General features: G+C 37.8%; 1 protein-coding gene across 6 annotated transcripts in view; it reads right to left on the bottom strand.

Annotated features, from left to right (window-relative positions):
- Positions 1 to 15,254, bottom strand: part of MAATS1 (MYCBP associated and testis expressed 1) — a 66,566-nt gene that overhangs the window by 33,135 nt on the left and 18,177 nt on the right. For all 6 annotated transcript variants that reach the window (XR_004232989.1, XM_031959698.1, XM_031959697.1 and 3 more), the window contains 4 exons: positions 14,846 to 14,929; positions 13,979 to 14,035; positions 10,198 to 10,379; positions 7,568 to 7,745 (listed from right to left, as the gene is read on the bottom strand). Coding sequence is in view for 5 of the 6 variants with exons in the window: in XM_031959698.1 (XP_031815558.1) it covers positions 7,568 to 7,745; positions 10,198 to 10,379; positions 13,979 to 14,035; positions 14,846 to 14,929 (501 nt within the window). In the remaining variant the exon portion in view is untranslated. The remainder of the gene's footprint in view (positions 1 to 7,567; positions 7,746 to 10,197; positions 10,380 to 13,978; positions 14,036 to 14,845; positions 14,930 to 15,254) is intronic.

Raw genomic sequence — 15,254 nt, 5'->3', positions numbered from 1 at the left:
CTGACAGTTCTAAAGGTCAATCAAAGATAATGGACATGTGGTACATGTAACAGGGGACAGTTTAGGAACTGTGTTTAGTGTTTGATTGGAAGTTCTTTTTATGTCCGTTTATTTTTAAGTTTCCAAGAAGGGATCTGTATTGCTTGGCTGTCCATATTTCTTCTTCAAATAATATTTTATTTTTCTATATATATGCAAAGATATAATTTTCAACATTCACCTTTGTAAAACCTTATGTTCCAGATTTTTTCTCCTCCTCTCCTCCCTTCCTCCTCCCTCCCTCCTCCCTTAGAAAGAAAGCAACCTGATATAGATTAAATATGTGCATTTTTTTCTAAACATATTTCCAAATTCATCATGCAGTGTAAGAAAAATCAGGGTGGGGAGAAAGACAGGAAGATGAAAATGGAGAGGGAGGGAGAGAAAAGAGAGAGAGACAGAGACATACAGAGAGAGAGAGGTGGGAGAGGGAGGAGAAAGAGCAGTCTAATGTTTACTTTACATTTTTCCTCATCTAATCCAGACAACTCTATGTAAGAGGAGCCAGTATTACTTTATATCTGAGGATACTGAGACTGAAACAGGATATATGACTTGACTAGGATCATACAAGCATGGATGTGATGTAGATAAGGCAGGTTCTGAATTCAGTTCTTTCTGACTTTAGGTTCAACTCTCAGTCCCTCCTGACTGTACCACCCACTGTTACCCAACTACTTAATGATATTGATATACAAGCTGCCATTCAGAAGCACAAACATCCTTTCTCATTTGACCAATGATACCTTCGGATGATTTTTTGGTCATTTTGGAGTCTCTACGTTAGCTTAACGTCATCATGATAAACATTTAACTTGTCATTGCATATGCTGAAGTGCTTATGCATGAACTTATAGGAGAGATAGGAGTCTTTGTCTGTTTGAAGGTTTTTAATCTTTTTCCTAGAACCAGGAGCCACAAATGCCTGAAATATTTAACCAAACTCCTGAAACACTGGAAAATGATGTGCCACTTGTAATGGTTTGCTGCCTCAAGGTTTTTTTTTTTTTTTTAAATCTACAAGATGTGGAAAAAATACTTATACAATTCCATCTGTTTCTACTTTTTTTCAGTGAATTTTTTAGCAATATTGTCAAAACGACAAAGAAAATATCTGTAAATCTTTGGATTGTGATGTTTTGTTTTCTTTTTCTGAGATTAATAATCATGTCCCCACACACCATCATCACTTTTTCCAAATATGTTTTCACAACTTTACTTCAGTGATTCCAACAACTGTAAGCATATATGCTATAGCAGGCTCCATAATGAGCAAGATGGAAGGCACATATCACTTTGGAATCCTGCTCCAGACTCTCTCTGACCTCTATAGAAATAAAATAAGCAACTATCTTATTTATGGCTTTTCTGTTCCTCAGGATCATCTTCCTCTAGCTCTGATATCCTTCCTACACCCTGCAGATGTCCTGTACAAGGCCAACATACGCAATATTTCATCTTAGAATAATGATAAACAACATCTCCCTCTTGCCAAAGAGATAGTGGAGTTAAAATCCAGAATGACACATGGATTCTTGGTCCTGATCAACACACAAATTGTTTTGCTAAACTATGCCCTTTCATTTTGAGAGTTAAAAAACTTGTTTGTTGGGGTGGCGTGTATAAGCTTAGGAGGATAAATGTTTATAAAACAAGACTTTTAAAAATGCTTTTTAAAAATGGGAATGCAGAAGGAGGATTCTGGGAAGATGGTAGAGTAGTTCAGTAAATTTCAAGTTCTCCAGATTTCTCCCACAGACCAAATTTGCATCTCCAAGTGAACATAGATTCTGAAAAATCAGAAGACTTGTGGCAACACAGGGCCCTCCTGGAGAAGTTCTGAAGACCCCAGGTTGGGGATTAACCCATATGAAGTGCCAACTATCCAGGCTAGCTCCATAGAAATAACAAGTGGGGAACCATAGGAGTAGCTGAATTTGTCTGGAATCTCAGCAGGAGCCATAGGAACTTTCACCTCCCACATTGTGTGAGGAGTTAGGAGTCAGGGAAGACTGAAGGAATTTTGACTGATTAGGAATGCCAGGCTCAGCTGTGCTTCAGAAACACAGCCCTGGGGAAAGAAGGAACCACTACTCAATGAGTGCAAAAACAGTGGGGAAAGGACATTGCTGGTTGCAAAGGAGAGCGGGAAGTTTTTGATTTGGGTTCTAGGTCAGAAGGGAGAGCTGAAATGAAGCTAGGGGTACCATCACTACCCCACAATTAGAGGTACTTACATTAATACTTCTCATTTTTAAAAAATAGGCAAAAAGAAAGAACCAAAGAAACTTTCTATGGAAATAGGGAAGACCAGGGTTTAATCTTCAGAGGAGGACAGTAAAGTAAAAAAATAAAACAAAACAAAACCCTCTTATATCTCCAAAAATAACATTTAATGACTCCCTGCTCACAAAGAATTTATAGAAGAACTCAAAAAAGACTTTAAAAATCAAATAAGAGACATTGAGGAAAAGAGAAAAAAATAAAAACCATCTAAGAAAACCAAGAAAATTATAGGGAAAAAAAGTTAACCAATTTGAAAAGTAGATAAGGATTTTTAAAAGAAGAAAATAATTCTTTGAAAATTAGAACTGGGCAAGTGTAAGCCAGTGAAGCTAGAAAAAAAGAGCAAGAAATAACAAAATAAAATATAAAGAATGAAAAAAACAGAATGTGAAACATCTTATAAAAACCAACAGATCAAGAAGAGAAAATATAAGAATTGGACTACTTGAAAATTGCAACTAAAAAAGAACCTTGACACAACAATACAGGAAATAATCCAAGAAAATTGTCCTGGAGTGAAGAACATGAGGGCATGATAGAAACAGAAAAAATTCACTAATCACCATCTCAAAGCGATCCTTTGTGGAAAACCCATAGAAATGTTATTGCCTAATTTTTAAACTCCCAGATCAATGAGAAAATTTTGCAAAAAACAAGAAAAAAAAACCGATTTAAATATGCTGGAGTTACAATTAGAATTGTACAGGACTTAGCAGCAACCACAAAAAAAGATCACAGGTCCCAGACTAACTCTATTGGGAGCTATTTTTTTTTTTTTTAAGTTGGCAAGGATGGACCAGAAGATTGCTGATTTCTACTTGATCCAGTGTTCCTTCCTAGCACATCTTATCCCTGCACAACCTTCTCTTGTAACCACTTTACAGTACCTTGTAATTTAAGCTTAAACATGGATCCACTCATCTGGTCAAACTAAAACAGGTCACCTTTCAGACACTGTCAAAAATAACTCTCTCTTCTATACTGAGGAAGAGTCACTTTTGTAAACCAAACATTCCAGTCTGTAAAGCTGCAAAGCTGCCATTCAATGAGTCAGGAATAATATGAAAAATAACTTTGTGGACTTCTAGTCAATAAACTGAAAAAGCCGAAATGGAACCTACTCAAACTCCTTCCACGAGTTAAGTATTGGTATGATTTTTTAGCTAGGGGTGAAGTTTACCAGGTGGAACCCTACCTATTTTTGAGGATGTTCATTGTTAGACACTGGAACATGTAAAGGTATTATTTGAATGCCACCCATTCTGGTTGACTCCTTATCCAAATGATAAGAAATTCTGTGGTCAATCTTGCCTAATTTGTTATCAGTGAATTTTTCCTATTTCTACTTTCCCCTCACGTTCTATCACTTTGTGACAATTTTCTTGGATAATTTCTTGCATGATTGTGACAAGATTCTTTCTTTGATTGCAACTTTCAGGTAGTCCAATTATTCTTATATTGTTTCTTTTTGATCTTTTCTCCAAATCTGTTTCCTTTATAAGATGTTTCACATTCTGTTCTATTTTTTCATTCTTTATATTTTGTTTGTTATTTCTTGGTCTTTTGTAACTTCACTGTCAGAACAGTTTCTTAGAACACTAGTGACTGATTTAAATCTGTAGGAAACATTGAAGGTTTTTTCACTAGTTCCAAAATCCCCACTGCTGTTGGCCATAAAGCAGTAAAGAGCTATCCACCTGTATGCTGTACCATACTGTCTGTCTCCCCATACTGTACACCAAGATTTCTATATTTTATAATCCCCTATCTATACCAAAATTAACTGTTATTTCTACTATTCAGAAACTTTCATTGCTTACAAAACCTTATCTTCTGACCTTACTTGTTTGGAGTCAAAATCCATGATCAAAGTTTTTATCTGCTTTCGTTCACTGATATACAATAGAAAAATGTTCCTTGAGAACATTAAGGGGCCTTAGAGTAACAAAATCTATTTGCTTGTTTAATGACTGTCTCCAAAATTGTTAACCATTTCATTTCAGTGGCCAAATATCTCTAATTTTGCACTGTCTACTACAAAAGGATAAAATTTGCTGTAAGTTAGAAGGCATTCTAACTTTGGTGTCTCAATAAAACCTTCTGGCAGTTTGCTGGAGTCTAAAGGATTCCTCCTCGGAGTGTTTTTAATGCACAAAATAAAATCCAAAGAACTACAAAGGAAAACCATGATATTGAAAAAGTTAGCAAAAATGTTTTATTAGAAAACAAGTTCATGGACTCCAAGTTAAAAAACCCAGTTCTAAGAGATGACATATCCAGAGGCATTTCCTAGCAAAATTCAGAAGACAAGCATTCCATTCCCCGCCCCCCCTCCCCAAAAGTATTTTATTGGAAGTAGATTTTATTTTGAAGTAGACGAGAGGCTGTGCGCGTCAGAGAAGACTCGGGATCAGTGTCACCTCCGGCATATCCTGACTGTGTGACACTGGGCAAGCCACAGGCCTCTCGCTGCCCCCTCCCCACGCGTCCCAGCCATCCCCCACCCCAAGCAAACAGGCTCTGGCAGGTGGGGTTTCCTCACTACGCGTCTCCTCGATGAATGAAAGCAAGTCCACTCGAAAGGAAAAGAAGCAAGGTTCGGCTACGTGCGTAGAGAAAGCCGCGCGCCCCTGGCCCGGGGACTTGCCGCGGGGTGCGCCCCAGCGTTTGCCCATCAGGACCGCTGCCTCCGGTCCTTGTGCCCCGCGCTCCGCGGCCACGGCGGTCATCTGTAAATCTGCGCGGCCGCCAGGGGCTGTCTCCGCGGGCTGGCCCGGCAGTCCCCATGCCCGGCGTGCCTTTCTGCACCGTTTCTGCCTCCGGGAGTCCCCGGTTCCTCCGGGCGCAGCGTGAAGCGCCAGCAGCGACCACTAGGGACTTCCCCAATGGCCCAGCTCCTCCCGCGCTCCCCCAGAGGCGCCGTCTATGGGGGGGGGGGGGTCGAGCCTAGGTGAAGCTTTCTCGGCCAGACGCTGGAGCGGTCGCCGTCCCCTTCTCCAGCTCACAGAGGGGGAACGGAGGCGGACAGGACTGACTGCCTGGGCCAGGCTCACGCCGCTGGGAAGCGTCCCGGGCCGGGTTCGATCTCCTGAGAAGTCCTCGTGCGCTGCGGCGCCCTCTAGCCGCGCTCGGCGCGCAGAGCAGAACGGCGCTGGCTCGGAACGGGGCATGCGCAAAGGGAGAGCCCCCCCCCCCCGCCCCCCCCATCCCTCCCGCAGCGTGCCCGGGACTGCTTGGGTCCGAGCCGTGGCCCGGCACTCCGAGCTCAGGGTGGGCTCTGACAGGCGGGTCCTCTTGAAGAAAGAAGGGCAACCAGCCAGTCAGCCGCCGTCTTGTCCACACCGACACAGCTACAAGACTTCACTTTGGCCTCTGTGTCCCCGTACTTTAACCCTGAGCCCAAAACACAGCAGCTAATTAAACAACAGACTTGTTGACTCAAGGGCCCCAGTGCGACAGAATCGGCAAACGTACTCAAGCAGAAGACATATCTAGAAGGACCCCAAAAATATGGACTTGAAAGTTTCGGCGCAGCTGATCGTTAAGAGGCACATGTAGTAGCTCCTATCAAGAGAAACAAATTTCTAGGGGAAAAAGGGCAGAATTTCGAGCCAAGAGATCTGGTTCTAAATGTCAGCTCTGCTCACCTTGGTCAAGGGGCTTCGGGGGTGTCAGGGTCAATTCCCTCATTTTCAAAATTAGAGAGTTCGGTTCTAGCCCAACTAGATCTCTAAGTCCCTTCTAGTCTTAAATCTGGGATCTTAGCAAGTCATTTACAACCTAGTTAGGGACATCAGAAATACCAAGCAATGAGAGAAGAGTGTAGAATAACAGAGGTCTAAATGTCACAGGGGCCACAAATGCTGCTGAGGCGCTGAGAGAGGAGAGATGAGATGAGGGAAGAATCCATGACAAAGATGGGCTTTGACAAGGTAGGCTGGGAATTTTTGATAGGCCAGGAGGACTGAAGAAAACATTTTAGATGAAGAGAACAGTTTGAGGAAAGGGGGAAAAAATGAACATGGAAGGCGAGGGACGTCAAAGAAACTGGCCTGAATGGAGAAGAGAGCAAATAAGGAACAAAGGCTGGTTGGATAGGAGGAACTAGATCATAGGGTTCATACTTTACCTGTATTGCAATGTAAAGGCCCTATAGGTTTTTAAGCAAAGGACAGATAACATGAAAGCTTCAGAGTATTTTTAAGATTAGCCTGGTAGAAGGATAAATTTAGGTAGAAAGAAATTCAATTTATAGAGATGAAAGGCAAAATGTGAGGTATGTAGGGCATAAACTTGAGTCCATCAAGCTGTAGGAATAGAGGGAAAGGGTGATTTGAGAAACATTTTTAATTTATCAATACCTACCTCTCAGAGAGTCTCCAAGAAAAGCTATCCATTTGTTTGAGGTACCCTGTGGGTCAAATAAGCCCCTACTGATGTCTTAACTTTTGTCAATTAGGGAATGCCAGACATTAAGTAAGCAGTATAGCAAATGTGTCTTTAATGCTTTCTCTTGCCATATTGCTGAGACTAACATTTTTGTAACTATATGAAATAATTGTAGAAAGAAGGAATCTTTTTGCCTTACTCAGTTTTGAAAAAATAAGATAAAAAAATTTCTCAAGTTCAGATAAACTATACTCTTCCACAAGTAGCATACCACACGAGAGTGTATAAACAAAAAGAATACACATAATCAAAGAACATATGTGGAAGGAAAACAGGCAGGAAATGTACCTGGAAGAGCCCATGCCAGGAGCCCAAATGACCAGGGCACACTGCGAGAGAGCACACACATCAGGATCACCTAGAATCCTGTGTCATCACATATGACAAGGCCAACTAATACCTCTCATACTCCCCACAGAGCTATTCTGCAGTACTCTGGTAATATCCTCTAGTAGGATATTACCTACTGTGGTCCATCATCTCTCTCTCTCTCTCTCTCTCTCTCTCTCTCTCCTCTCTCTCTCTCTCTCTGTCTCTCTTTTTCTCTTATGCAGGTTAATGATGATCCCTAGTTTTAGGAGCTACTAACTAGGTCTCTATATAGTTAAGTATTTAACAGTTGAACTGATTGATGCTTCTCCACATGTTGATTTTTAGCTTAAGAACAAGAATAGTATAAATATAAACTGAACATACTTTGATGTGTGAAAAAAAGAAAAAAGTCTGCTGTGATAAGATATATAGGACATATGAATGAAGGAATAATAGTACTGATGATTGATCAAGTACCTACTTTTCAATTTCATGTTCTCTAAAGGCCCATTCTTTCCTTTCCATGTCATTCATCATTTTCCTCCTTTTATTGAATAATTCATCATCACTCAGAGGTGGAAGAGTGGCTTCCCAAGCACGTTTCTCTCTGGCACGTTCAATCATCTCTATTTCAGCAAGTCCTGCTGGAAGTCCCCGACCTTCAAGATAAAACAACAACAATACTTTACCAAAAAATATTACAACATATCATGAAGCAAAAATACTTTTTATACATTTTACTTATATCCTTCTCCCACTCAAATATATGTTAACAAATGCCATTATAATGTTAATTCTATTTAAAAATGTCCATGTCTCAGGCTTATACTATATATATAGTATACTAGCACTGCTCTACTTATATATGTAGAACAAATCATGTTTGAGTAAGAACTCTATGTATCATTTTGCATCATTACATTTAAAATGAACTTTCTGGCATAATAGCTATTTAGATTAACTGTACCTGAGTAACTTTTTAATGAGGTTTAAACTTTTAAAAGTTTTATTGATACTTTTTTATAACATATGATGTCTAGATATATTCTTCCTTCTCCAACATACACACACCCAATGATCCTTTTCTTCTAATATTTAAAGTTGAACAGTCTTTATCAAATCTGTATTGGTTATATGTGAAAGTGATGAGTATAAATGTTGGGGTTAGAAGGCTTTGATGATGTTCTTATTCTTCATCAGAGCTTCCTATTTCTATTCAAATTCAGTAACTGAGGAACTGAGCCAACTTCTACATGGAATATTCTTCTCTTTGTCCCACAGGTCACACTCACTCCTTGACTTAATTTGGATCATGTCATGAACTCTGGTCACAATTATTACAATCTAGCTAAAAATATATCCCCTGCTGAATTGCTATGGCTATTAGATATATATCGAAACTTCTGAGGGATTAACAGTACCTCCAAGCCCCCAGCAGAAACAAATTCCAAAAAGGAAGCAAAACTTCAGGTAAGCTTTCCAGTTTCTTTCCAAGTCCTAGTCTTTCCTTGTGGCTCCATTACACTCTATAGTATATTCTCTCCTAACTTTCCTATATTAAAGTTAAATCCTTCCTTTTAAAATTTTAACACTAAAATTTTTATTGCTCCATATATGCCAAAGGATTTACAGCAGCCTTTTGTGGGCAACAGAGAACTAGAAATAAAGGAGATGCCCATCAATTGAAGAAAAGCTAAAAACTAATTGTGCTATAAGAATTACATGCTATAAGAAACAACAAATATAATGAATGCAGAAAAACATGGAAAAACATACATGAACTGAGGCACAAAGCCAAAATAACAATATACACAAATTCAACAATATAAATGAAATACTACTGCAAAACGACTGAAAATGAATGTGGCAAAAATGAGAAATAATAAGCATTCCTCATTCCAGAGAAGAGACATGAGAAGATATCTTTTCCATTTTTCTGCAGACATGGGGGTTCTTTCAATGTTCAGTACATTAAATATTAAATGTGACAGAATGTTAGACTTTTTTCAATCTACTGATCTAATTTAGTGATTTTTCCTATTCTTTTTTTTTGTCTTAAAAAAAAAAAAGCCTTTTCACATCAGTCCTTCCACTTAATTGTCAAATTAATGTTCTTAAAATAAAGATATTACCATGTCACCATTTCCCTCCCGTTCAATAAACTACAATTGCTCTCTATTACCTCCAGAATAAAATATAAAATCCTCTGTTAGTATTTAAATTTCTCTTTTACCACTCCAGTATTCTTATACCTGATTCATCCCCACACACTCTTCAATCAACATTCAATGAAAAGTAATTGGCCACTTGCTGTACAAAGCCCACCATTTTGTGACTCCAGACATTTTCACTGGCTGCTCTCCCTTTTTATCCTTGCCTTCTACCTTCCCTCACTTCCCTCAAGTCCCAGCTAAAATAATCCCACCTTCTGCAAGAAGACTTTCCAGATTCCTCTTAACACTAGCACTTTCCTTCTTTTGACTATTTAAAATTTATCTTTTAACATGTTATCTCTCTCATGAAATTGAGCTTCTTGAGAATAGAGATTATTGTTTTACTTTTGTTATTATTTTGCCTTTCTGAAGCATAGTTCCTAGATCACAGCAGGTCCTCTATAAAGGTTTATTGACTTGATTTATTATACACACATGAATATATACTTAAAATATTTTTGATTCATAGAGGGTATGTGAACTAGTAAACAGGAGACACTAAGACTCTGGATAGGAAAAACCCAAATAAGAAAGTGATGGTTTAGAGAATGAATGAATATGTGAGAAAGAATAGTAAGCAAAACAACCAAAGTATGTTTGTGAAAATTCATTTTTGACTGCCAAAAAGCATTAAGAACAGATGAACAAACATTCATGAGCAAGATGGCAAACTTTAAACAAATTCCTATGAAAAGACAATTTCAGAAGTAGCTACAAAGAATAAAACTCTTCAAATAGCAATTGCAATGTAATCAAAGGCAGGTTTCATGAACCAATAATGGAGAAAGAACAATGGATCACATAAAGGGTCGTTTCTAGGACCCTACATCTGATCATATAATTATCCATTAACAACAGTAGTCAGCTCCAATCATTAAAAACACATTGGACAACTTACCCCAAGTGAGAGTAGCCAAGGTCAAGATCTCAGGGATGGTATCCTGGCATACTACGTATTCTGGAGTATATGGATCTGTTTGAGTCTCACTATCCCGATAATCTGTCTGGGTGCCTTGAGTATGCACCAAAGCAATTTGGGGCTGCTTTTTAGTGGCTGAAATATAATTGTATATATCTTGTCTGAAAGGTGAAAAAGAAAAAAAAATTAAATCATGCTAGCATCCTTTAGAATACCCAACAAGTATAAATATGAGTTAAAAAATCAAACTTTGAGCACATATTAGTCTATTTACCCTTCAATTCAAAGAGACATAAAGTAATGTGCCCAGCCACCCCTGGCAGGGAGAAAACCCTTTCTGTTTCTCTTTCAGATTCTTTAGTATGCCTAGGGTTCTGTCCAAATATCCTTGAAAAATTTCCTTTTTCTCTCCACATCTGTCTAACAACTGAAAAAAGTTACTTCCCCATATATTGAATTGAGGGACATCAGAAAGGAAGAAAAGAGGGGAAAAGAAAGTTGAAAGGAAGTAATTTATGAATATAAAATGTGGATTCTGGGTGCCACAGGAAAATCTTAAAAGTATAGTATAATTCCTCAAGCTATATGATCTCTAGCTTATCTTTTGTTCCATGGTCATATCCCCCAAGTTCCCCAATTTAGCTGATTTCCCCCACCCCCCACCCAATTCAAGGATAGAGAAGGGAGGATATAATCTGCTTTTTATAGAAACCTATTTTTTCCTCTAGGTAGTAGAGAATTGGGATAATTATAGAATATAAGCCATAGTTATCTAAAGCGAATGGCAGATGTCATATAGTTTGTGATCCAAAAGTTTTAGTGCACTTTAAAGCTACTCTTTACCTTATATGGTACAAGACAGATGACTTTTCATATATGTATATATGTGTGTACACATACAGATACATACATATATGACATTCATTATACTGTCAAACTACCAGGAAGAATCAAAAGAGTGGCTTTTATTTTTCCATCTAGAATAATACATATTTGGGCAAGAAATCTCATTAAAACATGCAAAAGATGATTATATAAGAACTTAATGGATTCCTCAAGTTTAGATTCCTAATGTATGATCCATCAATTAGATTCCAAAAGATCTGACAGATACCAAATATAACTACTGTGATATATCCATAATAATATGATAAACACTCTTCCTTTTTTGTCCACCTTCTCAGCAACTTACCTTAACTACTAAATTGTTCCATTTTCTTATTCTGGGAGGTTTTTGGAGGAGGAAGAATTAAGAGCTAGATAACACACTGGTTTGGTAGTACAGTTTCTTCCAAGTTTTTCCCTTTCTTTCCCTATCTCATGATCCTAGCCAAATAAATTCTGTAAGTCAGCCATGACCAAAGGGCTAAATTATAGGTCAATTATGGCATATAAGAGAGGAAGGAAGCCCTTTTTGTCGGGGCAGGGAACTGAAGATTGGATGGATGCCCCTGGGTTGGGGAGGGCCTGACTGGGTTGTAGTATGTGAGTGTGGTAGAATATTGTTCTGTGGGAGGGATTAGGTGAGGCTGATTTCAGGGAGCCTGGAAGGACTTTCATGAACTGGTGCTGAGTAGGGTGAGCTGAGCCAGAAGAGCAGTGTGCACAGTAACAGGATTGTGTGATGGTCAATTGTGATGGACTTGGCTCTTTTTCAGCAGTAGGGTGATTCAGGGCAATTCCAATGGACTTGTGATGAAGGGTGCCATCGACGTCCAAGGAGAGAACTATGGAGATTGAATGTGGATCAGGCTACAGTGTTTTCACCTTTTGTAGTTTGTTTGTCTTTTTTTTTTCCTTTCTTGTGTTTTTTTTTCTTTTTGATCAAAATTTTTTTGGCTCAGCATGCCAAATATGAAGTGTGCTTGGAGGAATTGAACATGTTTAACCTATAATACATTGCTTGCTGTCTTGGGGATGAATCAGGAGAGGAGGAGAGGAGAGAGAGGGAGATGTGGAACAGGGTTTTGCAAGTGGGGGTGCCAAAAACTATCTTTGCATGTATTTGAAAAAATAAAATACTATATTTTAAAAAAAGAGTCAGGAGATCTAAAAAGGGCAATATTCTGCCCATCTGGCTTCTTGCTCAGCTTGATCTCTGTTATTTCTTGAAACCCTTGCTGTTGCTGCTGCTGCTGCTATTGTTCCCTTTTCTGGTCCAACCTTTGCCTGTCTATTAACTTTAGATTTGGTAATAATAGATAATAATAAAATTTGGTAATAATAGATTTGGCTAATGGTTTACTCTGCCCATTATCTTCTGGCTTTGCTCTCCCAATCCCTACAACTTCCACAAATTCATGAAAGAAGGAACTTCTTGAAAAGCCAGTGAATCTCTTTTTGTTGTTGTTTGCTTGCATTTTATTTTCTTTTTAATTTTTTTCCAGTTTGATTAGATTTTTCTGGTGCAGCAAGATAACTGTGTAAATATGTATACATATATGGGATTTAACATCTATTTCTACCATGTTTAACATATATTGGACTACTTTCTATCTAGGGAAGGGAGTAGGGAAATGGGTGGGGGAATTGGAACATAAGGTTTTACAAGGGTTAATGTCAAAGAATTATCCATGCATATGTTTTGAAAAATAAAAAGCTGCTTTAATTTAAAAGAAAGAAAGAAAGAAAGAAAGAAAGAAAGAAAGAAAGAAAGAAAGAAAGAAAGAAAGAAAGAAAGAAAGAAAGAAAGAAAAAAAGCTAGTAAATGCAATGGTTTTTATTTGAGGGTTCAACTCATCCTTTTTTACCATAAGACATGTAAGTTCTATATACATCTGTCACATTTATCACCTGAGCTAACTTCACTCCACCTGAACATGAAAGCTTTACATTTTTGACTCACATTTTCTTCTTATGTGCCCTTCTTAAGGGTATAAACCTAGGTCTCGTCTCTTAGTCCTTCATTATCTACTATCTGTTGGACAGCTCTAATCTTGTATACCACAGGTATTTCAAACTCAACATGTCCAAGAAAGAACTCATTTTCTTCCCCTCCTCCAAATCCATCAGTCTTTATTTGTAATTTCCCTGCTTCTGTCAAGAGCAGGTACTATATCTTCAAACTCATTTTGGGGGCTTTTCTGTTATTCCCTACATCCAATTAATTGCCATGTTGTCCTGTTGCTCTCTCCTCAACATATCTCATTAACATTCTTCCTTCTACTTGACTGTCACCAAATTAGGTGAGGTCCTTATCCCCTGACTTACTGTAAAAGATTCCTAATGGGGTCTCCCTGCCTCCAGTCTTACCCCTCTCCAATCTATCCTCCCCCTGGTTGCCAAGGAATCTTTCTAAAGCACATGTTTGGCCATGTCATCCCCAAGAAGCTGCTATCATTCTCTTTCATCTCAAGGATAAAACACTCTGTTTTGCAATTAAGCTCTTTAAGAGATGGAGTCAATCTTTTTTCCCCAGACTTAATTCTGTGATTCCTCCATTGCACTCTCAACATTCCAGACAAACTGATCCATTTATTCTTTCTCATACCCCATCTTTCACCTCCCACCTTTGATAGTATTGACAAATTACACTAAAGCAGGACAGTATTAGAAAAATGGAGGATTCACAGAATATTTATCAATTGGTTACTGCGACAAATTGCTAAGTCACAGCATCAAGCAACAAATATATCAGAAGAGCAAAACTATTTAGATAAATTTATTTTTAAATCAAATATACCAAAGTAAACAATCTGCATCTCTAATAATGAAGAAATAAAATTAACTGGAAAACACATTTCAAGTCTTTGTTACTTACTTTTGTGTTGCAAGAATAACATTAAGTGGCATCTGCTTGTAAAATGGAAGGAAAGGCCTGAGGGGAAAATGAGGCAATATAATTAAATGGGATTCATGACTTGATGAAGATTGATGATTTAATTCCTAAGATTCCTTCCAATTCTAAAATGTTATGATTCACATGTAACCCTGGCTCTCCCCAATATCTTGGGGGCAATTTCTTAAATAAGGCCTTCTACATGCCATTTCATATTCCATCCCAAAGCTCATCTTTACTGGGCTATGTTTTTGTGAAATTACAAAGCTTGCTCCCTTCCACATAGGAAGCTCATATCTATAAAGAATTTTATAACTCTTCATTAAAGTCTAGAATGTTTGGCAGTGAAAGGGATCTTGAAAGACCATCCATCCCCAGTTGCAACTGAGTTTCAAGGGAAAAGGCTGCTTATAAATAACAATAATTATGAGATATTTACTTTCTCAAGGGACCTTAGTTATCTTAGAGTCAAGATTTCATTTCTGTCCCTGAACGTATTCTACAGGTAACTCAAATGCATCTTTTGATTCAACTGAATTACACAATAATCAATTTATGGTTACCTATTCGAGTTATGGGAAATTGACAGACTGAATCTCTTAGTACTATTTGGATTGTTCATACTCATAAAAAGCCTATGTATACCACTTTCCAGTTCATTCTGATATTTTTGCATCTTCATTATCTAGATTCCTACACCATTCTGTATCCTATTTCATTTTTCATCTGCCTAAATTACTGAACTTAATGTGATTAAAGAAAATTCCTTCTTCTCATTCTAAGTACACATGTTCCAATGGATTTTAATTGTCAGGTAAGGTTTATTCACCATTAATGTTGGCTTCTTACCATTCAAAATATTTATAACGATTCTTTCCTGTAACCTGAGGATCTTCAAAAACTTCTTTAGGCATCTTAAAAGAAGGGTCAGCCCTAAAATGAAGCAAGAAAACAACATTCAAGCCTAGAATAAGAATACTATTTGGTATTTAACTTTTATAATGTCTTATTCTAAGAGATTATTTCTTCACCATTCTATCAATCAATTAGCTTTATTACATCATTATATGCCAGGTCCTATGGGATTCAAAGACAAAAACAAAATAACTACTGCCCTTAATCAGTTTATATTCTACCAGTATTCCATACATTTCCCATGTGTATATATGTGTATGTGTGTGTATATATATATATATATATATATACACACACACACACACATTTTTTCATGTTCAGATACCTATTTCAAACTTTTTGT

The sequence above is a fragment of the Sarcophilus harrisii genome, chromosome 3 (assembly GCF_902635505.1).
Source record: "Sarcophilus harrisii chromosome 3, mSarHar1.11, whole genome shotgun sequence".
NCBI lineage: Eukaryota > Metazoa > Chordata > Mammalia > Dasyuromorphia > Dasyuridae > Sarcophilus > Sarcophilus harrisii.
This window is presented reverse-complemented; position numbering and strand designations above follow the sequence as displayed.